The sequence below is a fragment of the Mobula birostris genome, chromosome 1 (assembly GCF_030028105.1).
Source record: "Mobula birostris isolate sMobBir1 chromosome 1, sMobBir1.hap1, whole genome shotgun sequence".
Taxonomy (NCBI): domain Eukaryota; kingdom Metazoa; phylum Chordata; class Chondrichthyes; order Myliobatiformes; family Myliobatidae; genus Mobula; species Mobula birostris.
The window spans coordinates 207,387,894-207,411,469 of record NC_092370.1 but is presented as its reverse complement, the minus strand read 5'-3'; the positions used below and the strand labels follow the sequence as shown (position 1 = coordinate 207,411,469).

At 38.9% G+C, this 23,576-nt stretch overlaps 1 protein-coding gene across 5 annotated transcripts in view; it reads left to right on the top strand.

Moving 5' to 3' along the window:
* The window catches only part of mark3a (MAP/microtubule affinity-regulating kinase 3a), a 178,579-nt gene that overhangs the window by 90,389 nt on the left and 64,614 nt on the right, over nt 1-23,576 (top strand). For all 5 annotated transcript variants that reach the window (XM_072269960.1, XM_072269970.1, XM_072269950.1 and 2 more), the window contains exons 7-9: nt 4,387-4,443; nt 7,397-7,633; nt 10,833-10,952. In XM_072269960.1, the coding sequence (XP_072126061.1) occupies nt 4,387-4,443; nt 7,397-7,633; nt 10,833-10,952 (414 nt within the window). The remainder of the gene's footprint in view (nt 1-4,386; nt 4,444-7,396; nt 7,634-10,832; nt 10,953-23,576) is intronic.

Genomic DNA, 23,576 nt, shown 5'->3' with positions numbered 1-23,576 from the left:
CTAATTCAGCTAATACTTAAATTTTAAATATATTTGACTAATAAAGCAAATATGGGGGCTATGCACTTAAAAACTATAAGCAACTTGCTAGTTATCAGTTTATTAAAATCGTGGTTGGTAGCTTAGTTTTGTATATTCATGACAGGAGAATTGGGTTATACATACAATATTATCACAGTATATTATGTATTCAGTGAGAGATGCAAAGGCATATGTTAAGTTCTAGTAGGAAACTTAAGCTGATTTCTATTTATTTCATTCATGACAATACTGGAATGAAAGGTAATTTCCTTTCTTAGAAAAGGAATTCTTAATACAGATTGGGTATCCCTTATCCGAAATTCCAAAATCCCAAAAACCTCCAAAATCTGAAAATTTTTTGGGCACTAACATGATGTCACAAATGGATAATCCTACAAGGTGCTGGGGAAGATTCCCAGATGATGTGTAGGTCTCTGCGTACTACAGACAGTTCTGGGATGTGACCTCACATATATAATGAATAGAAGCTAAAGAAACATAGAAAAACACTGTATAAAGTGAAAAATGAAGATCTCGATTGTGTATTGAAAAAGTTGATTCGTCAGTGTTGCAGTGAACATATATGCCACTTATTGGTGCACAGATCACGAAGCAAGCAAAGACTTATCATGACAAACTGAAAATTGAAGGCAATTGTGAATATTCTGCTGGCTGGTTGCAGAAATTTAAGAAAAGGCACAGCATTAAATTTTTTAAAGCACTTGCTGATCATGAAGCTGCAGAGAAATTCACTAGTTTGCCAAGATCGTTGCTGATGAAAATCTAACACCAGAACAAGTCAACAATGCTGATTGTTTTTGTACCTTATAAAAGTAAAATACAAATACAGTGTACTGTAATCTTCTAATCAAAATACGACATTGTAGGTGGAGACTGAAAGCCTGCCATTGTTTGTTGTTGTTCAACAGGTTATTCAGGTATTTTCCCTGATATTGCTGTACTGCTTGTGTTAACCTGCACACATTATATTTTCATTATATTAATGGCATGTATTAATTGTTACTGAAATGTACATATGAGCGATGAACAAGTGGAAGACAAAGATTGCTTACTAGTGATCCCAAGCTATCTCATTATATATTCCAAAATCTAACACCGGAAACACTTTCAGCTCCAAGCATCATGGATAGGGGATACTCAATCTATAGTTTAACAATCTAAAGCATATAATGATTTGTTGACCATAAGGAAGCTCTACAACAGTTGATCATTGAACTACTATCTGTGATATTAGTGGTCTGTAAATTTAGTGATATTTGAATGTTCATTGAGCTTAAAAGTTTAAAATTTAATACCAGATTAAAGTGAGGAAATGTATATACATTTCATCACTTGATGATAACATCTGAGAATCCAACCATTTTTTATCTGAAGGGCAGCTAAACAGACTAGAATTATTTTCTTAGTTTATAGAAAAAAAATCTGAACATCCTAGTAATACTAAATCAGTCTAATTTGGCATTCCAGTGAGAACATTCTGATAAAGTATCCAAACATTGGAACATCAGGATCAGTTCAATATACAAATACTTCTTTAAGTACCGACTTTTTCCCAGCAGTTTTATTTCTTTGTGTCAATTATTCTAGGCCTGTTCTATTGTTCAGGACTTGGATTTTGTATTGTATCTACCTTCAGACTTGATCACTGGATTTTTTTTAAACCTAGTTTCTCTCGTTAGTCTTTGTTTCTGTCTATGATAGTATATGTAAAATTAAGACTCAATTGTTATGTGCATTTTATTTAATCAGCATTTCTATATCATTGCCATAATTGACGTTTTGAATGTAGTACCACCCAATAAATTATGTAGCAGTTTAATCAGAATTAGGTTAATTATCACTGGCATATGACGTGAAATTTGTTAACTTAGCAGCAGCAGTTCAATGCAATACATAATATAGAAGTAAGAAAAAATAAATAAATAAAATAAAAATAATTATAACAGACAAATAAGTAAACCAATTGCAATATACGTGTATTGAGTAGATTAAAAAATGTACAAAAAACAGAAATACTGTATATTTTTTTTATAAGTGAGGTAGTGTCCAGGGGTTCAATGTCCATTTAGGAATCAGATGGCAGAGGATTTTTTTTAAGAGTGAAAAGCCAGTATTTCTCTGATGAACCAGATGCTGAAATAAATCAGTATTTTTCAGCATTGAAATGCTCAATATAGGCATTGTTGAGCCTGCTTTTATAGTACCTACTCAGTTGAACATAGAATAGTACAGCACAGTACAGGCCCTTCGGCCCACAATGTTGTGCTGACCCTTAAACCCTGCCTCCCATATAACCCTCACCTTAAATTCCTCCATATACCTGTCTAGTAGTCTCTTAAATTTCACTATTATATCTGCCTCTACCACTGACTCAGGCAGTGCACTCCATGCACCAACCACTCTCTGAGTGAAAAACCTTCCTCTAATATCCCCCTTGAATTTCCCATCCCTTACATTAAAGCCATGTCCTCTTGTACTGAGCAGTGGTGCCCTGGGGAAGAGGTGCTGGCTGTCCACTCTATCTATTCCTCTTAATATCTTGTATACCTCTATCATGTCTCCTCTCATCTTCCTCCTCTCCAAAGAGTAAAGCCCTAGCTCCCTTAATCTGTGATCATAATGCATACTCTCTAAACCAGGCAGCATCCTGTTAAGTCTCCTCTGTACCCTTTCCAATGCTTCCACATCCTTCCTATAGTGAGGCGACCAGAACTGGACACTGTACTCCAAGTGTAGAGTTTCATAGAGCTGCATCATTACCTCGCGACTCTTAAACTCTGTCCCTTGACTTATGAAGGCTAACACCCCATAAGCTTTCTTAACTACCCTATCTACCTGTGAGGTAACTTTCAGGGATCTCTGGACATGTACCCCTCAGATCCCTTTGCTGCTCCACACTATCAAGTATCCTGCCATTTACTTTGTACTCTGCCTTGGAGTTTGTCCTTCCAAAGTGTACCACCTCACACTTCTCCAGGTTGAACTCCATCTGCCACTTCTCAGCCTACTTCTGCATCCTATCAATGTCTCTGCAATCTTCGACAATCCTCTACACTATCCACAACACCACCAACCTTTGAGTCATCTGCAAACTCGCCAACCCATCCTTCTATTCCCACATCCAGGTCGTTAATAAAAATCACGAAAAGTAGAGGTCCCAGAACCGATCCTAGTGGGACACCACTAGTCACAAGCCTCCAATCCGAATGTACTCCCTCCACCATGACCCTCTGTTTTCTGCAGGCAAGCCAATTCTGAATCCACCTGGCCAAACATCCCTGGATCCCATGCCTTCTGACTTTCTGAATAAGCCTACTGTGTAGAAACTTGTCAAATGCTTTACTAAAATCCATGTAGATCATATCCACTGCACTACCCTCATCTATATGCCTGGTCACCTCCTCAAAGAACTCTATTCGGCTTGTTAGACACAATCTGCCCTTCACAAAGCCATGCTGACTGTCCCTGATCAGACCATGATTCTCTAAATGCCCATAGATCCTATCTCTAAGAATCTTTTCCAACAGCTTTCCCACCACAAACATAAGGCTCACTGGTCTATAATTACCCGGACTATCCCTACTACCTTGAGACGGTATAATATTGTAATTTAATTTTCATGCAGTGTGTTTCCACCTAAGAAATTCCCATCGACATTGATTAGTTCATTGGATTTTATTTTGCTTCTCTATGTACCTAAAATTCCTACCAGGTTTACTAGATGCAGAATTACATTTCAATTATTCCCTGCATCTGTTTCCTTTAATCTTTCTGTGATATTTTATTTGTTGTGCTGAAGCTATAAAAATGCATTGAATATATTATGTAATCCTATCAATTCAAAAACTACTTCCTCCCCTCAACCACCAGATTTCTGAATAGCCCATGGACACTACCTTATCATTCCTTTATTGTCATTATTTATTTATTTTGTAATTTGTAGTAATTTTATGTTTTTACCTCAAAACAGCACTTTCACGTTGGTAATAATCCTGATGTTGATTCTGAAGGCATGTTATTTTGATTAATTGCTGATCAGCAATAAACTTTTCCAAATTCTTTTCTGCTTATTTCTGAGAAATATGACTCTGTATTAATTTTTCTGATTTTGTCCTTTAATAGCTTCAGTTTTCATCTGAGGGAAATAAAGTTAGAAATAAATATTATAAACTCCATTTAGAAAGTAAATATCTAGCACTCTGCATCACCTCTGGGTATAATTATGAAAATATCAGTTTGATTAGATAAGGTACGAAATAATATATATCAACCATAATTGAATAAGATAAGAAAAATGGTTAAAAGCCAGCTGCCAACGTTTTTTTTGTTTTTCTTTTGCAATAGATAGTATCAGCAGTACAGTACTGTCATCAAAAGCAAATTGTGCACAGAGATCTTAAAGTAAGTCCCATCATTTTTGTCTTTTACATACAAATTGGTCTGCTTGTTGTCAAGTACTGAGCGAAATATTATTCTTAAATTTTATATTTTATTGCGTAAAAACTTTCAGTCAACCTGTTTTTATTTTCCTCTTCACTTTATATTTAAAAGAGAACAAATTACATGTAGTAACTATTGAAAGATTCAATTTCAACCTTTTCCAAATTGCTTCAGCTGTTTGTAATTTGATATAAAGGTAAATTTTTTGGCCATGACCAAGGAGCAGAATTAGACCATTTGGCTCATGGAGTCTGCTTTGCCATTTCATCGTGGCTGATCCATTTTTCACCTCAGCCCCAATTTTCTGCCTTCTCCCTGTATCCCTTCATGTCCTGACCAACCAATAAACATCAATCTCTGCCTTAAATATACATACAGACTTGGCCTCCACAGCTGCCTGCAGCAAGGAATTCCACGACCCTTCTATTCTGAGGCTATGTCCTCTGATCTTAGACTGTTCCGCCATAGGAAACATCCTCTCCACATCCACTCTATTAAGGCCTTTCACCATTTGATAAGTTTCAATGAGGTCACCCCTCAATCTTCTGAATTCCAGTGAATATGGATTGTTGTATTTTGCATCCACTACCTCCAAATGAATCAACACCCTGTACACCATCTGTACTTTTAATGTGGGGTGCATATTCTATTTCTAGACAACTCGAAGCCACAACATAAAGCAGCATATACAGTACTTTGTAAAAATATTCAGCCCCCAAACCTTTGTTCACATAATGAATATTATAACCAGGGATTTTGATCAGTTTAACTGAGAATTTTTTGTGAATCACATGCTCCTTTTTTTCACAGTAGGTCCCCCCAAAACAGGGAAAATTGTAAACCATGAAAAACTAAAAATTCAAAAGCTGAAATGTCAGCAGTTCTAAAGTATTTATCCTCCTTTGCTCAGTACTTAGTTGAACCACTTCTTGCAACTATTACAACTAGTAGTCTTTTTGAATAGGTCTCTTTCAGCTTTGCACAACATGATGGAGCAAGATTTGCTCATTCCTCCTTGCAAAATTTCTCAAGCTGAGCCAAGTTAGTTGGGCAGCGGGGGTGGACAGCAGTCTTGAGGTCTTACCATAGAACCATAGAAACTACAGCACAGAAACAGGCCCTTTGGCCCTTCTTGGCTGTGCTGAACCACTCTCTGCCTAGTCCCACTGACCTGCACACGGACCATATCCCTCCATACACCTCCCATCCATGTATCTGTCCAATTTATTCTTAAATGTTAAAAAAGAACCCGCATTTACCACCTCATCTGGCAGCTCATTCCATACTCCCACCACTCTCTTACCGGAGATGTTCAGTCGGATTAAGGTCAGGACTTCGACTGGGCCTTTCAAGGACCAGGGTAAATTTCCTTCATTTGAAGCCACTCCATGGTTGCTCTGGCTGCATACTTCGGGTCATTGACCTGCTGAAAGATGAACTTCGTCTCAGTTTAAGCTTTTTGGCAGAGACCAGCAGATTTTTATCCAGGATCTCTCTGTATTTAGTAGCATTCATCTTCCCATCAGTACTGACCAGATTTCCAGTCCCTGCTGTTGAAAAAGCATCCCTATAGCATGATGCTACCTCCACCATACTTTACAATAGAGATGGTGTTACTTGGCTGATGCACAGCATTAGATTTATACCATATGTACTGCTTAGTGTTGACGCCAAAAAGTTCTGACCACAAGACCTTTGTTCCATATTCTTACAGTATCTTCTAAGTGACAATTTGCAAAGTCTTGATGGGCGAGGGTGTGCTCTTTTTTTAGCCAGGGCTGCTTCCTTGCCTTTTTTCCATAAAGACCCTTTTTGTGCAAGGCCTGAGAGATTGTGAAGCCAAAGACCATCTCCAATTGCAGCCACTGACTTCTGCACCTCACTTAGTGACTGTTAACATCACAGCTGCCTCTCCAAGTTTCTTCTCCCTCATCTCCATTCCGGGCTTCAAACAGTCCTTCCATGTAAGGAAACACTTCACCTGTGAATCATCATTTGGGGTTATCTACTGTATCTGATGCTCCCTATGTGGCCGCTCTGCATTGCTCAGACCAGATGTAGCTTGGGGGAGCACTTTGTTAAGCACCCCCCACTTCACCTGCAATAGCGGAATTTCCCAGTGTCAAACCATTTTAATTCCTATTCCCATTCCCATTCCCATTCCAACATGTTGGTTCGTGGCCTTCTCTTCTGCCTCAATGAGGCTACTCTCAGGGTGGAGGAACAACACCTCATATTCCATCTAGGTAGCCTTCAACCTGACTTCTCCTTCCAGTAAAATTCTGCTTTATCTCCTCCTCCTTCTTCTTCTATTCTCGACTCTTGCCTTTTACCTCCTCTTTTCACCAGTTTATCACCTCCCCCCAGTGCTATCCCCTCATCCTTTTTTTCCCATGGTTCACTTTTCCTTCCTATCATATGCCTTGTCCAGCTCTTTGCCTTTTCTACCTATCACATTTCAATCTCTTTCTTCATTCTCCCCCCCACCCTTCTCCCACCCACCTGGCTTCAGCTATCACCTAGCTTGTCCTCCTCCCCCCATCCCCACCCCCCATCTTTTTATTCTGGCATCTTCCCTCTTCCTTTCCAGTTCTGATGAAGGGTCTTGGCCTGAAACGTCGACTGTTTATTCATACCCATAGATGCTGCCTAAACTGCTGAGTTCCACCAGCATTTTGTGTGTGTTGCTAACATTTTATCATTTTAATCTGTACATCAGTATTTTGAAATTCTATTAAAAATAGTTTATATATACATTTATCTATAAGTGAGAAAAGTTGTATTTTGTTGCTTTAGTGCAATATGATTTGGATGTGATAAGCCCAAGACATCTGCTACTTTTGATTGAATAGCTTAGGTAAAATTGCTATAGAAAAGTACAGTGTTTTGATATGCATTATTTTGTTTTTACTAGGCTGAAAATCTACTATTGGATGCTGATATGAATATAAAGATTGCGGATTTTGGCTTCAGCAATGAATTTATAATTGGCAATAAACTGGACACTTTCTGTGGAAGTCCTCCATATGCTGCTCCAGAACTCTTCCAAGGGAAGAAATACGATGGACCTGAAGTAGATGTTTGGAGTTTAGGTGTTATACTTTACACATTAGTCAGTGGTTCATTGCCATTTGATGGACAGAACTTGAAGGTAACTTGCTTATTTAATGTTTAAAAGCAGTGTTTTTATGAAATAAGTCACTTCATAATGGGGTTGTCAGTTTTCAGTTTGACAGATTTTCATTAAATTTCTCAAATTACATGATAGTCCTGACAAAAGTTTCTACCTCGTTATCTGTTTATCCATTTTTTAAAAACGCTAATGCTCTATTTACTATATTTACTGCGGGGGGGGTGTATGGATTCACTCACTTTTGACATCAAATAAAGCAGTCAAGAAGCTCATTACAAAAATAACAGATCCAGTGATGTTATGTTTTAATAATATGGAAGTTTAAAAAGTTCTTTATTAAAATTGGGTTATGAGGTCAAGGTTTCCACCTAACTCAACTGATTTCAACATGTGTGCTTTTAATGTTCACATTGTCAAGTGTAACTGTGTTTTATGTGATTCAGATGTAGCACTATCATTTGAATTAAAAACAGAAAATGCCAAGGATACTCAGCAGTCCAGGCAGAAGTCTATAGAGATGGGAACAGTGTTAATTTTCAGATTAATAACTGTTGTTAGGATTATTTATTTCAGATTTCTTTTCCTGATTGTTCATGGTTTATTGGTTTTCAATTACTGTTGTTTGAGTCTTTACTTCAGTTCACACTGCATTCCAGAGACTTAACACATAACCTTGGCAATTCATAGAGGATAGAGGAAGTGCTACATTATTGGAGATGCCATTTTTGACTAAATAAGTGAGAGGGAAAATCTCATTAGAATAAGTTTTGGATAAATTTCCCTGCTATCTTCATCCGTGTTAATAGTCTGTCCTAAATTTTATCTCATTCCTAATTGTTGAGTCACTTTGGCAAACACATTTCCGACGTTACAGCATTGACTGCACTTCATTTAAGTATGAAGAAAAGGGGAAAGCCAGCATCGTCAGTTGTTTTCCTCTTTTGAATGATGTACAAGATTTTCTTCCTGCAAAATAAGTTCATATTCTTCAGCTGGTGCCACAATTACTCCTTTTGGTCAATTGCAGACATTGGTAAATCCAATATATTTCTACTTTAACATATTTCTTTGTACCTGAGGTTTTTTTTTTCTAAGTTAGAATATTGCTTTCCTGAAAGCATTGAAAGCAGGGTGAATTACACAGGTGATACGAATTGTTGTAGTCAATAAATCGTAAAAGCAGGAATAGGGGAAGTAGTCAGTATCTGAAGAGGAAAGTAGAGTTAACATTTTAAGTATTAATTATTTTTCTCTCCACAAGTACTGTCTTTGGTTGTCTTCCACTTGAAATGTTAGCTCTGTTTCTCTTGTAATTGAAAAGTAAAATATCTGCTGGTAATCAGAACTAAAAACAAAAAGTGCTGGAAGCACTGTAGGTCAGACAGCATTTGGGAAAAGAAAGCCTTTTTTGGTCTGAGATCCTTTGCCAGAACTGGGGAAAAAGAGAAGTTTTTTTTTGACAGAGAAAGTAGAGGAGGGATGGACAAAGGAAATAACTGGAAGAGTGAAATTAACTCTATTCATGGAGCATTTGAAATCAGATGCTGCTTTATCTGTACCATGTAATGCCAAACAACAAAGCTATGAAACAGAACCATCAGGCTGAGGAAAAAGTGAACAGGTCAAATTGACAGCAGGCAAAAATGGACCTTTCATATTTGGAAAGAAAGGAATAACAGTTTGCATAAATTTGGCAAATGTTTACGTTGAATCTGGAAGATGACATGCTGTTCCTCATGTTCTGTAGTTTGTAACAATGTAGGAGTCCACAGAGATATGGATCAGGGTGATACTAGAGTGGGGAATTAAAGTGGCAGGCAGACCGAAGTTCATGGTCACTCCTATGTAGTGAATGCAGGTGCTCTAAAGCACTCAACCAATTTGCTTTTGCTTTTCCAAGTATCCTGCAGACCACATTGTGAGCATCAGTTGCAATATATGAGATTGGAAAAAATCCATATGAATTGTTATTTCACTGTTTGGATTGAGTGGTGTGAAGGGAAGGTAAAGGTGCAGTTCAGATTCCTGTTTTCTGCAGTTTTCTTCATTTTCAAAGGAAATAGTACACATTACCACTGTCTAAACACTACCTAATTAAAAATCTAATTGGTCCTTTTTAATGCTACAGTGGAAATAATTGCAGGCTTACTAAGGAAGAAATCTTACTGATTTCTAGAAATCTGATTATTTATTTGGCGATACAGAGTGGAGTAGGTCCTTCTGACCCTTTGACCCCAGCAACCACGATGAACCCTAACCTAATCACAGGACACTTTACAATGGCCAGTTAGTCTACCCAGTACGTCTTTAGACTGTGAGAGAAAACGGAAGCACCCAGGGAAAACCTACACATTCCACGGGGAAGATGTACAGATAATCTTTGGAGACAGCGCCAGAACTGAACTCTGAACCTCACCACAATATGTAATAGCATTGTGTTAACCGCTATGCTACTGTGGCAGCCACTGTATCAGAATCAGTATTATACTGACACTGATGTCAAATTAATGTGATACAAAAAAGTTCTGCTGTTTGAAAGATAATCTGGAATGTTTCACTTGGATTTATTAAAGGAACACAGCTGAAGATATACTTTAATGATTCCAAAGGAAATTACAGTGTCACAGTAGCATTACAAGTGCACAGATATCCTCATATACAAATGTAAGAAGAGAAGTAAGAAAGAATTTTAAAAAGTTACTGAAAACAGTCTAAGGGGGGGGGGGGTATCACTTCACCAGCTATAGGTTGACTCATTATAGAGCCTAATGGCCAAGAATAAGAATGACCTCATGTAGTATTCTTTGGAGCAGCGCAGTCGTCTTGCTCTATTACCAGAAGTGCTTCTCTGTTTAGCCAAGGTGGCATGCAGAAGGTGAGAAACATTTTGCAGAGTTTGCCAGGATTTCCCATGGGGTCCTTTATTCTACCACAGCCTCCAGTTTGATTCCTGTAACAGAGCCAGCCTTTTTTTTTTATCAGTTTATTGAGCCTGTTGGCATCACCTGTGTTGATGCCATTGTCCCAGCACACCACCACATAGAAGATTGTATTGGCGACAACAGACTGGTAGAACCTGTGACGGAGAGGTCTGCATACTTCAAAATCACAAACTTACAGTGATCATTACACAGAAGTTCTGGTTAAAGCTTTTTTTTAATTTTGTAATAAACTACAGTGTTCACTGACACTTCTTATACTTTTAAAATTTGTAAAGGAGCTGAGGGAAAGAGTGCTCAGAGGAAAATATCGGATCCCATTTTACATGTCCACGGACTGCGAAAACCTCCTTAAACGTTTTCTGGTGCTCAATCCTTCGAAAAGAGGTACATTAGAGGTAAGAAACCCAGATTATGATACTTTCGTTTTTCTGGAATTATATTGATTTCAGTATTGTCACCTGGGAGTAATTAATGCTGAGTAAATATCGGTTTTTGATGACACGTTTTCTCCAGTTCTATATTCACCCACGTTAACAAACTTAGAATTAGCATGAGGAACAATGATCCAAGCAGAATCTTAAATCTTAAACATTGAAGACAAGATGAAAGAGATTTGTCTAGGACTGAAGAAAAGAGCAGGAAGAGAATTGGATCTTAGTATCAGTAAAACCAAATTTGCTTCTCAGTTAATAATCACTTTCATAATTGTGAAGTTACAGGAAGCTATTGCCATTAAATAGGTTCTTGTATTGAGGATAAAGTTTTCTAGTTGGTCATGTATTTTTGGAGATAAAAAGTGCTGATGTACAGTATTTTGGACTGTAATTCAAATCTTTAGGAATGGATAGCTGAACTGTTAAGGATTCAGTTCTCAATACATCATGTGATAAATGAAAATTTAGCATGTTTTAACCTGTATCCTTTACCAATATATATTATACTTCAGGCAACATTTGATAAATTATTTCCAGATGGATCCCTTGTGCGTGCATCCAAATATGGAACTAAATTTGTCCATTAGTTCATGCAAGGGATTTTGAATTGCGTCTTAAAAACTTAACTCATTGAAGAGTATGTGCAGTAATAGGTAGCTGGGTCACAGAGGCCTTGTGACTAAACCTTTATGCCCTGTCTAGATAGTTACCACGTCAGCACCAATAGGGAGTCACAAAATAGCTTTGTCATTAAGATCCATTCCTTTAGGCTTGTGTTTTTTCAAAGGCCCTTTCAATATATCAGGATTTTCATAATTCATGACTTATGTACTTATACTGCAAGTGTACTCATGTCAACATAGGTAAGAATGGATTAGGTATAACAATCAGGTACCTCCCTTTCCTGCAATGTTTTTTTTTCCCTGGAATTTATCCTTGCATCTTCTCCATTCATCCATTCCTCCCTTTACACTTTCCCAATTTACTGTTTCTTAAGCTGCACATCAACAACTTAATCATAAAATGCACAATTATTTGTACAGATACAAATAATTTTTATCTCTTCACCGTCAATAAATTGGTATTATGACTATTATATATACACAGTAGATATGGTACTTCTGGTGGTGCCATTAAGGTGACTTGTGCAAGCAGTTCTGTTGGAAATCATCAAATATTGTTGTTTCAGACTGCTGCACCTGAAATCTACAGCTACAGCCATAGACAATACAGTAAGCAACATCGATTCAAGGCTTTAAAAAAAATCTATTGTGACTCACAGTCCTACAGAGTAAAATCTAACATCATGAATGGCAGTGATACTTCATTCACACGTGAGGTCAACACTTTTTACACATGCTTTAAAAGAAAGAATAAAACTACAGCCTAGGCCTGCTGAAGGGTCTTGACCCGAAACATCGACTGTAACTTTTTTCCATAGATGTTGCCTGGTCTGCTGAGTTCCTCCAGCATTTTGTGTGTGTTGCTTGGAGGATTTCCAGCTTCTGTAGGTTTTCTCTTGTTTACAAAACTACAGCGATGAGGATCCCTGCAACAATTTTCTCTCTATTTTGTATTGACCAGTGTGCAAAAAATCTTGTGCTATGCAATTTTTTGCCCAGTGACAACAACATGTGCCTGCTGAATATTTAAGTGGAAGTAAACCAGCTATCTAAGGATAATAAACTACCAAGTCTAGTTTGCTTTTCATTGTTTAAAAGAAATAAAATAATGCACATTAGTAAGTCTTATATCTTATGTACTATACAACAGTATGTACAATAATATCAATCTTTTCACATATTAAAAGTTGTTTGAAATGGTCAAACAACTTCTCACTTGCAAATTCTGCAGCAACTTTTGCCTCACAGCAATACACGCAGGTAACATCAGTTTCTGTATTGTACATATTTTTCATAGCTCATGAGTTATAGGTGTAGCAGTTTCTCCTATTTCATTAAGCCATTCTGCTTTAAATAAACTAGCTGTTCTTTTGCTTTTCAAGCCCTTTGCTTCTTTGGAATTCGACAAAGTGAATCAATAATTTCTTCAATAAGTACAGTTTAAAGAAGCCAGTTCTAAAATCTGCAGACAAATCATCACAAACTCCACATTGTCCACACCATCCGCATCAAAAGCTGGATGAGGAAATGTGATTGTGTATGATCATGAAATACACTTAACATGCCAGTAGGATACAGGGTAACAATTTTTTGTATGCAGTTTAAATTCCTTTATGCACTAGTAGCAAAAGATGTGTGCGTGTGCACACCTTAGAGGAAACACTGCGCTGCGGTACCCGGTGACCCTGTGATCTCTGTCTCAGTGGCCATGTCAGAACGTCTTTCAAGAGGGTGTCTTGAGAGGGCTCTGAAAACCTGTGCCAACCAACTGGTGGGTGAGTGTGGGTGACATTTCAATCTCTGCTACAGTTGGAAGTTCCCACCTGCTTCAAAAGGACAATAATCATATCAGTGCCCAAGAAGGGCAGGGTGAGATGCATTCATGACTATCATCCAGTGGCATTCATATCTAGGGCAATGAAGTGCTTTGAGAGGTTGGTTATTGCTAGAGTCAATTCCTGCCTAAGAAAGGACCTAGACCCATTGTAATTCACCTGTCACCACAATAGGTCTAGAGTGGATGTGTTCTTATTGGCTCTTCATGCAACTTTGGATCACCTGAACAATATCAATACTTCAGTCTGCTGTTTATTGACCACAGCTCAGCATTTAACACAATCATTCTTGTAGTTCTGATCAAAAGCTGGGCCTTTGTACTTCCCTCTACAGCTGGATCCTCGACTTCTTCACTGGAAGAACAGTCTCTGCGGATCAGATATAACATCTCCACCTCTCTGCTAATTAACACTGGCACACCTCAAGGATGTGTTTGCTTAGCCCACTGTTCTACTCTCTCTACACCAATGACTGTGTGGCTAGGCACAGCTCAAATGCCATCTATAAATTTGGTGACACAACTATTTCAGAATTTCAGATGGGGACAAGAAGGCCTACAAGAGTGAGATAGATCAGCTGATTGAATATTGTCATAGCAACAACGTCAGTAAGACCAAAGAATTGTTGTGAACTTCAGCAAGGATTAGATAAGGGAACACACATCAGTCCTCATCGAGGGAATCAGAAGTGGAAAGTGTGAGCAATTTTTAGTTCCTGGGTGTGAACACCTGAGGATCTATCCTAGGCCCAACATATTGATGCAGTTTAAAAAAAAAAAAGGCACAAAAGCAGTTATGTTTCATCAGGTGTTTGAGGAAATTTGGTATATCACCAAAGACACTTACATTCTAACTGGCTGCATCACCGTTTGATATGGGAGGTGGGGGGGGCACTGCATGCCGATTGTGAGCTATGATATTGTGGCCATCACTGAATCGTGACTGAAGGATGGTTGTAGTTGGGAGCTGAATGTCCAAGGTTACTCGTTATATTGGAGGGATGGGAAGGTAGGCAGAGGGAGTGGTGTGGCTCTACTGGTAAAGAATGGCATCAAATCGATAGAAAGACGTTGAAGGACTTTGATGGCAGTTATGTGCAGGCCTTCCAACAGTGGCTGGGAGGTGGACCACAGGTTACAACAGGAAATAGAAAAGACAAGTCAAAAGGGCAATGTTATGGTAGTCATGGATGATTTTAACATGCAGGTCGTTTGGAAAAATCAGGCTGGTAATGGATCTCAAAAGTGAGTTTGTTGAATGCCTAAGAGATGGCTTTTTAGAGCAGTTTGTCGTTGAGCCTACTAGGGGATCAGCAATACTGGATTGAACTGGAGGCGATTAGGGAGCTTAAGGTAAAAGAACCATTAGGAACCAGTGATCATAAAGTCTGATGTTGCGTTATTTCAGTGGAGTAAGGGAAATTAAAGTGATATGAGAGAAGAGTTGGCCAAAGTAAATTGCAAGGAGCTGCTGGCAGGAATGGTGTGCATTTCTGGGAAAAATGAAGAAGGTGCAGGACATATATATTCCAAAAATGAAGAAATACTCAAATGATAAAATACCATGGCTGACAAGGGAAGTCAAAGCTATTGTAAAAGCAAAAGAAAGGGCATGCAACAAAGCAAAAATTAGTGGGAAGATAGAGGATTGGGAAGTTTTTAAAAACCTACAGAGAGCAACTAAAAAAATCATTAGAAGGGAAAAGATGACATATGAAAGCAAGCTAGTAAATAATGTCAAAGTGGATAGTAAAAGTTTTTTCAAGTATGTTAAAAATAAAAACAAATGAGTGGATATAGGACCACTAGAAAATGAGGCAGGAGAAATAATAATGGGGGACAAGGAGATGGCTGCTGCACTAAATGAGTATTTTGCGTCAGTCTTGTGGAAGACACTAGCAGTATTCCTGATGTGTGTGAAGGAAGAGAAGTGGGTGCAGTTCTGTTATGAGAGAGAAAGTGCTCAAAAAGCTGAAAGACCCTAAAGGTTACTTAAGTCACCTGGACCAGAGGAACTATACCCTAGGGTTCTGAATGTGGTGGCATTAGAAATGATCTTTCAAAAATCATTGGATTCTGGCATGGTGCCAGAGGACTGGAAATTGCAAATGTTACTCCATTCTTTAAGAAAAGAGGAAGGCAGCAGAAAGTTAGCCTGACCTCAGTGGTTGGGAAGATGTTAGAGTCAATTGTTAAGGATGAGGTGATGGCGTACTTGGTGACACAGGACAAGATAGTACAATGTTAGCATGGTTTCCTTCAGGGAAAATCTTGCCTGACGAAACTGTTGGAATTCTTTGAGGAGATTACAGGTATAAAGGGGATGCAGTGGATGTTGTATATTTGGACTTTCAGAAGGACTTTGACAAGGTGCCACACATGAGGCTGCCTACCAAATTAAGAGCTCATGGTATTACAGGAAAGTTACTAACATGATTAGAGCATTGGCTGATTGGTAGGAAGCAGTGAGTGGGAATAAAATGATCCTTTTCTGGTTGGCTGCCAGTGACTGATGGTGATCCGCAGGGTTTGGTGTTGGGACCACTCCCAACTTCTATGCTGTATGTAAATGATTTAGACGATGGAATAGATGGCTTTGTTGCCATGTTTGCAGATGATATGAAGATTGTTGGATGGGCAGGTAGTGTTGAGGAAACAGGTAGGATGCAGAAGGAGAATGGGCAAGAAAGTAGCAAATGAAATACAATGTTGGAAAATGCATGGTCATGCACTTTGGCAGTAGAAATAGATGTGTGGTCTATTTTCTAAATGGGGAGAAAATCCAAAAATCTGTGATGCAAAGGGACTTGGGAGTCCTTGTGCAGAACACCCTGAAGGTTAACTTGCTGGTTGATTCGGAGGTGAGAAAGGCAAATGCCATGTTAGCATTCATTTTAAGAGGTCTAGAATACAAGAGCAAAGATGTGATGCTGAGGCTTTATAAGGTACTGGTGAAACTTCACCTTGAGTGTTGTGAACAGTTTTGGGCCCTTCAACTTAGAAGAGGTGTGCTGGCGTTGGAGAGGGTCCAGAGGAGGTTCATAAGGATGATTCTGGGAATGAAAGGGTTATCATACGAGGAACGTTTGATGGCTCTGGGTCTGTACTCGCTGGAATTCAGAAGGATGAGCGGGAATCTCATTGAAGAATGTTGAAAGGTCTAGACAGAATGGATGTGGAATGGATGTTTCCCATGGTGGGAGAGTCTAGGACAAGAGGGCACATCCTCAGGATAGAGGGGCACCCTTTCAGAACAGAGATGCAGAGAAATTTCTTTAGCCAAAGGGTGATGAACTTGTGGAATTTGTTGCCACATGCAACTGTGGAGGGTGTATTTAAGGCAGAGAAGTCGTTGGGTGTATTTAAGACAGAGATTGATAAGTTCTTGTTTGGGCATGGCGTCAAAGGTTATGGGGAGAAGGCCGAGAACTGGGGTTGAGGAGGAGAAAAAAGATCAGCCATGATAGAAGTTTGGAGCTGACTCGATGGGCCAAATGGCCTAATTCTGCTCCTACGTCTTATGGATAAAAATAAGTTGTAAACTCTGTCAGCTCCATCATGGACACTAGCATCCCCAGTGTTTAGGACACCCTCAAGCAGCGATGCCTGAAAAAGGTGGCATCCATCATTAAGGACCCCATTTGCTAGGACATGCCCTCTTCTCATTGCTACCTTCAGGGAGGTATAGGAGCTTACAGGCACACATTCAACTATTCAGGGATAGTTTCTTCTCCTTGCCATCCGATTTCTGAATGTCATTAAACCCACGAACACTACCTCACTATTTTTTTTTGCTTTTTGCACTACTCTCCTGCCTTCTCCTCGTATCTCTTTATGCCCTGACTAATCAAGAATATATCAATCTATGCTTTAAATATACCTAATGACTTGGCCTCCACAGCTGCCAGTGGCAAAGAATTCCACAGATTCACCTCTCTCTGGCTGAAGAAATTCCTCCTCACCTCCATTCTGAATGGATGTCCCTCTATTGTGAAAATCTGTCCTCTGGTCTTAAACTCTCCACCATAGGAAAGATCCTCTGCACATCAGCTCTGTTGAGGCCTTTCAGCATTCGATAGGTTTCAATGGGATCCCCCTTCATTCTTCTGAATTGCAGCGGGTACAGGCCCAGCACCATCAAATGCTCCTTATATGACAAGCCTTGTATGGATAAAGTAGTGGCCGATTGGCAGGAGGGAAAGAGAGGGAATAAAGGGAGCCTTTTCTGGTTGGTTGCTGGTGATTAGTGGTGTTCCACAGGGTTTTGTGTTGGGACTAATTCTTTTTATTGTATGTCTTTGATTTGGATGACGGAATTGATGGCTTTATTACAAAATTTGCAGACGGTATGAAGCTAGATGGAGGGGCAGGTAGATTTGAAGAAGTAGAGAAGCTACAGAAGGACTTATACAGATTAGGAGAATGGCCAAAGAAATGGCAGATGGAATACAGTGTCAGGAATTATATGGTCATGCAGTTTGGTAGAAGAAATAAAAGGTTTCACTATTTCTAAATGGAGAGAGAGTACAAAAAAATTTGAGGTGCAAAGGGAATTGGGAGTCCTTGTGTAGGATTCCCTTAAAATTAATTTACAATGTTCGCATTCATTTCAAGAGGACCAGAATATAAAACCAAATGATGAAATATTGAGATTTCATAAAGCACTGGTGAGGCCTCACTTGGAGTATCATGAGCAGTTTTATCTGAGAAAGGATGTGCTGAAACTGGAGATGGTTCAAAGGAGGTACACAAAAATTATTCCAGGATTGAATGGCTTGTCATATGAAGAGTGTTTGATGGCTCTGGGCCTGCATTCACTAGAATTCAGAAGAATGAGGGGTGACCTCATTGAAATCTATCAGAAGGTGAAAAGCTTTGATAGAGTAGGTGTGGAGAAGATGTTTCCTATGGTGGGAGAGTCTAAGACCAGAGGTCACAGCCTCGGAATAGAGACGAGTCCTTTTAGAACGGAGATGAGGAATTTCTTTAGCCAGGGAGTGGTGAATCTGTTGAATTCTTTGCCACAGGCAGCTGTGGAAGCCAAGTCTTTATGTATATTTAAGGCAGAAGTTGATGGATTCTTGATTGTTCCGAGCATGAAGGGATATGGGGAGAAGGCAGACGATTGAAAGGAACATTGGATGAGCCATGATGAAATGGCAGAACAGACTTGATGGGCCAAATGGCCTAATTCTGCTCCTAATTCTTATGGAATCATTTTCGTGAACCTCTTTCGAATCCTCTCCAATGTCAGCGCATCCTTGCTTAGATAAGGAGCCCAAAACTGCACATGATACTCCAAGTGAGGCCTCACCAGTGCCTCATAAAACCTCAACATTGCATTCTTGCTTTTATATTCTAGTATTCTTGAAATGAATGCTAACATTGTATTTGCCTCACCACTGATTGAACCTGCAAATTAACCTTTAGGGAATCCAACACGAGGACTTGCAAGTCCCTTTGCACCTCAGAACTTTGAATTTTCTCGCCGCTTAGGAAATAGTCTACACTTTCATTTTTTCTACCAAAATGCATTACCATATACTTCCCGGCACTTTATTCCATCTTCTTTTCCCATTCTCCTAATCTGTCTAAGTCCTTCTGTAGTCTCTCTACTTCCTCAACACTACCTGCCCCTCCATGTATTTTTGTATCCTCCGCAAGCCTGGCCACAAAGTCATCAATTCCACCATCTAAATCACTGACATATGATGTTAAGAGAAGGAGTCCTAACACTGACTCCTGTGGAACACCATTAGTCACCAGCAGCCAACCAGAAAAGGCTCCCTTTATTCCCACTCTTTTCCTCCTGGCAATCAGCTAATGATCTAACCATGCTGATATCTTTCCTGCAATAGCATGGACTCTTAGCTTGTTAAGCAGCCTCATATGTGGCACCTTGTCAAAGGTCTTCTGAAAATCCAAGTACACAACCTCCACCAATTCTCCTTTGTGTATCCTGCTTGTTATTTCTTCAAAAAATTCCAACAGATTTGTCAGGCAAGGTTTTCCCTTAAGGAAACCATGCTGACTTCAACCTATTTTATCATGTTCCTTCAAGTGCCCGAAAACAACATTCTTAACAGTTGACTCCAACATCTTCCCATCTAAGGTTAGACCAACTGGCCTATAATTTCGATCTTCTGCATCACTAGGTTCTTGAAGAGTGGAGTGACATTTGCAATTTTCAAGTCCTCTAGAACCATGCTAGAATCTATTGATTCTTGAAAGATCATTATTAATGCCTCCACATTTTCTTCAACTACCTCTTTTAGAACCCTGGGGTGTAGACAATCTGGTCCAGGTGACTTACCTACCCTTCAGACCTTTCAGTTTCCCAAGCACCTTTACCCTAGTAGTGCAACTTCACTTACTTCTGGCCCCTGACACTTTCAAACTTCCGGCATACTGCTAGTGTCTTCCTCAGTGAAGACTGTTGCAAAATGTTTTTTCAGTTTGTTCATTGTTTCCTTGTCCCCCATTACTACTTCTTCAACATTATTTTCTAGTAGTCCGTTATCTACTCTCACTTCTCTTTTACACTTTATATATAACTGAAGAAACTTTTGGTATGCTCTTTAATATTATTAGCTTACCTTTGTATTCAATCTTTTCCTTTTATATGACCTTTTTAGTTGTCTTCTATTGGTTTTTAAAAGGTTCCCAATCCTCCAGCTTCCCACTAATTTTTGCTCTATTATATGCCCTCTCTTTGGCTTTTAAGTTGGCTTTGACTTCTTTTGTCAGCTATGGTGCGTCATCCTGCCTTTAGCACACTACCTCATCGTTGGGATGTATATATCCTGCACTCTTGGTATTGCTCCCAGAAACTCCAGCCATTGCTACTCTGCATCATCTCTGCTAGTGTTGCCATCCAATCAATTTTGGCCAGCTCTTCTCTCATGCCTACGTAATTCCCATTACTCTACTGTAATGCTGAAACATCTGATATTAACTTTTGCTTCTCAAATTTCAGTGTGAATTCCACTGTATTATGATCACTGGCCCCTAAGGGTTCCTTTACCCTCTCTAATTAATGCCGGTTCGTTGCACAATACCCAATCCAGAATAGCTGATCCCTGAGTGGGCTCAACCATGAGCTGCTCTACAAGATTTAGATTTTTCGCCTCTAAATGTTGGGTGTGGCGAAACTATTGTCTTCACTTTTTTTTCTCTCTCCCCTTCTGTGTTCACATTGAATTAGTGTTTTACCTGGAGATGAGCTTCACCTCTGGTCATATATCCTCATGATCAATTACTTTCTTAACTTCCACCACCATAACATTACTTGACCCATTTCATACCTGAGCTCAGGTACCGCTGAAATCTCAGTGAAGTAAAATTATGTAGCATAAAAATTGGTCCTTCAGCCCAACTCATCCATTCTGATTGATGTACTAGATGTACTACATGAACTAGTAAATTGCCAGCATTTTTTTTTTGTCTTTCCTTTGTTATCTCTAGACTGAACAAAAATATTGCTGATTTTACTGTCCAAAAATTTAGGTCTAAATATCAACTACAGCTCTCTTGGCTCCCATTGTTTTCCATTTGCCATTTCTTCCCCTGATTGTTGACTTAAGTTAAATAAGGTTACTGTTTTTGCAAGATATCTGCACTTGCAATTCTAGCCTCCTAATCATGCTCATTTTAAATTTTCAACCATTGGCATGACAACAAATTCCTTAATCTCTGGAATTTCCTCACTGAAGGTATCTGCTTTATTTTCATTTTTTCTATGAACGTGCCTCAAAGGCAGTCCCCCTGAACAAGTTTCAGATTATCTTTTGTGGATCAGTATTGTTTGTGTTTGATGATGCAGGCATGTTTGCTAAAGCTGTTAGAGGAGGGTTTAAACAGGTTTGACGGGGAATGAGAACCAGAGTGATAAGTCAGAAGATGGAGCAGTTGGTGTACAAGTCATGAAACATGGAGAGAGACTGTGAGGAAGGATAAGCAGTGGATAGGGCATAAATGCAGTCAGTGGATGGATTAAAATTTGTCTACTTTAATGCAAGAAATAACAGGAATAGGGGTGATGAACGTAAAAGCATGGATCAGTACATGGAACATTGACCATGACAGAGTTTGATCTGTCACAAGGGCAAGAATGGCTGCTGGATGCTTTGGGGTTTAGATGTCTCAAATGATACAGGGAGGGAGATAAAAGGTGGGGAGTAGCATTGCTAATCAGAGATAGTATCATAGCTGCAGAAAGATAGAACATCGTGGCAGGACTGTCTGCTGAGTCAGTTTGGGTGAAAGCTAGAAACAGGAAGGGAGTAATGACTCTATTTGGAGCATTCTATAGATTTGTCCCCCAAAAGCAGCAGAGACACTGAAGATCAGATTGTGCACAGAGTCTGGAAAGGTGCAAAAATAACAGGGTTGTTGTCATGCATGCTTTCAACTTCCCTGATATTTACTGGCACCACTTTAGTGCAAAGGTTTAGTGAGACAGAATCTGATAAGTGAGGATGAACCTATTAGGAGTTTGTACGTTTTCCCCATGACTGGTTTCTTCTGATGCTGGAGTTTCCTCCCACAGTTCAAAGATGTACTGTTTGGGAAGTTAATTGATCACTGTAAATTGTCCCATGATTAGGCTGTTTAAATCAGGGGATTGTGGGGTGGTGCAGCTCGGAGGGCCTATTCCGCGCTTTCTCAATAAACAAGTCTGTGCTTAAAATACTTATATCACTTCTATATCTAACATCATGAACCATTTTTTAAAATTGAAGATATATAGTAGATTGATGCAAAATGATTACCAAGCATAAATGTCATTAGCACTCAATTAATTAAAACTAACATACAGCAATAATGCAAATTGATAAAATTGGAGCATTAAACATTTCCCTGATATAGAATTACAATCTTTCCCGTCAAATTGCTCCACTGAATTCTGAAATTATTATTCTATTTAAAGAATTAAGTAAAATCCATGTTGTGTCTTTTAATTTTACTATTTATATTTAAGGGCACTAGTTTTAAAAAAATGTCAGGACATGAAATGTAAGGAATAAGACCAGAAGTTATAATATTTAAACTGATCGTGATGAAAATCTTTTAAGAAATAATAAATTAACTCTTTAAAGCTAGATTCTCGCTGCTGTTTGTAAGGAGGCTATATGTTCTCCCTGTGACCATATGGGTTTCTTCCAGATGCTCCCATCTTCTTCCACGGTCCAAAGACATACCATTTGGTAGGTTAATTGGTCATATTAGAAAAAAATGGACATTAAATTATCTGTAGAAACTTACCTTCATAAAAAATTAATTTGGATGAATTAGAGGCTGTAAGTAGAAGTAGGGGAATGGATGTAAAAGGATAATAGAAATATGGCTACAAATAGGACAGGACTGGCAATCTAATAGTGCAATGCGCTTGTTATGTAAACACAAGGGAAGGAAGAAGAGATGATGGAGTCATCATACATTAATCAGAAATCATACAAAAATGGAGATAGAGCGATGAAGCAGAATTCATGTGGGAAAAGTTAAATCATCTTTTTAAAGTTTTCTTACTTTAATTGGTAGTGGTTAATTCAGTGTTAAGATTTGCAACCTCAAATTTCAGCATCGTATATTTAAGTTGCAAAAATTAAGTGTACACTTAGCAGAATTTGTTGCAATTTTTAGCCAGTGAATTAGTGTCTACATATTGATCTGACTTTATAGAAATAAATGCCTTGAGATATTATTAAAATAAGATATGCTTTATATGACATTTCTATCTTTCAATCCTTTCTACCTGACAATGACCATCTTCATTCTGAAGTTCAAAAATCTCTTGAATTAACTCAGAAAAGAGTGAAAATTGCAATTATGACTAGTTCTTTTTGTACTTTTTGAACTTTCCTTATAGACCTTGCATGTTGGGCACATGGCCAAGTGGTTAAGATGTTCGTCTAGTTACCTCAAGGTCGCTAGTTCGAGCCTCAGCTGTGGCAGCGTGTTTGTGCACTTGAGCAAGGCACTTAATCACACATTGCTCTAGTCTGTGCGAGGAGTGGCGCCCCACACAGACTTCCAATCTGCGCCTTGTAAGGCATGAAAATGCCCGACGCAGGCCTCTCAGGGTCTGAGTCGACGTTCTCTCCCCTTATAGACCCCCAAGTAATCCAA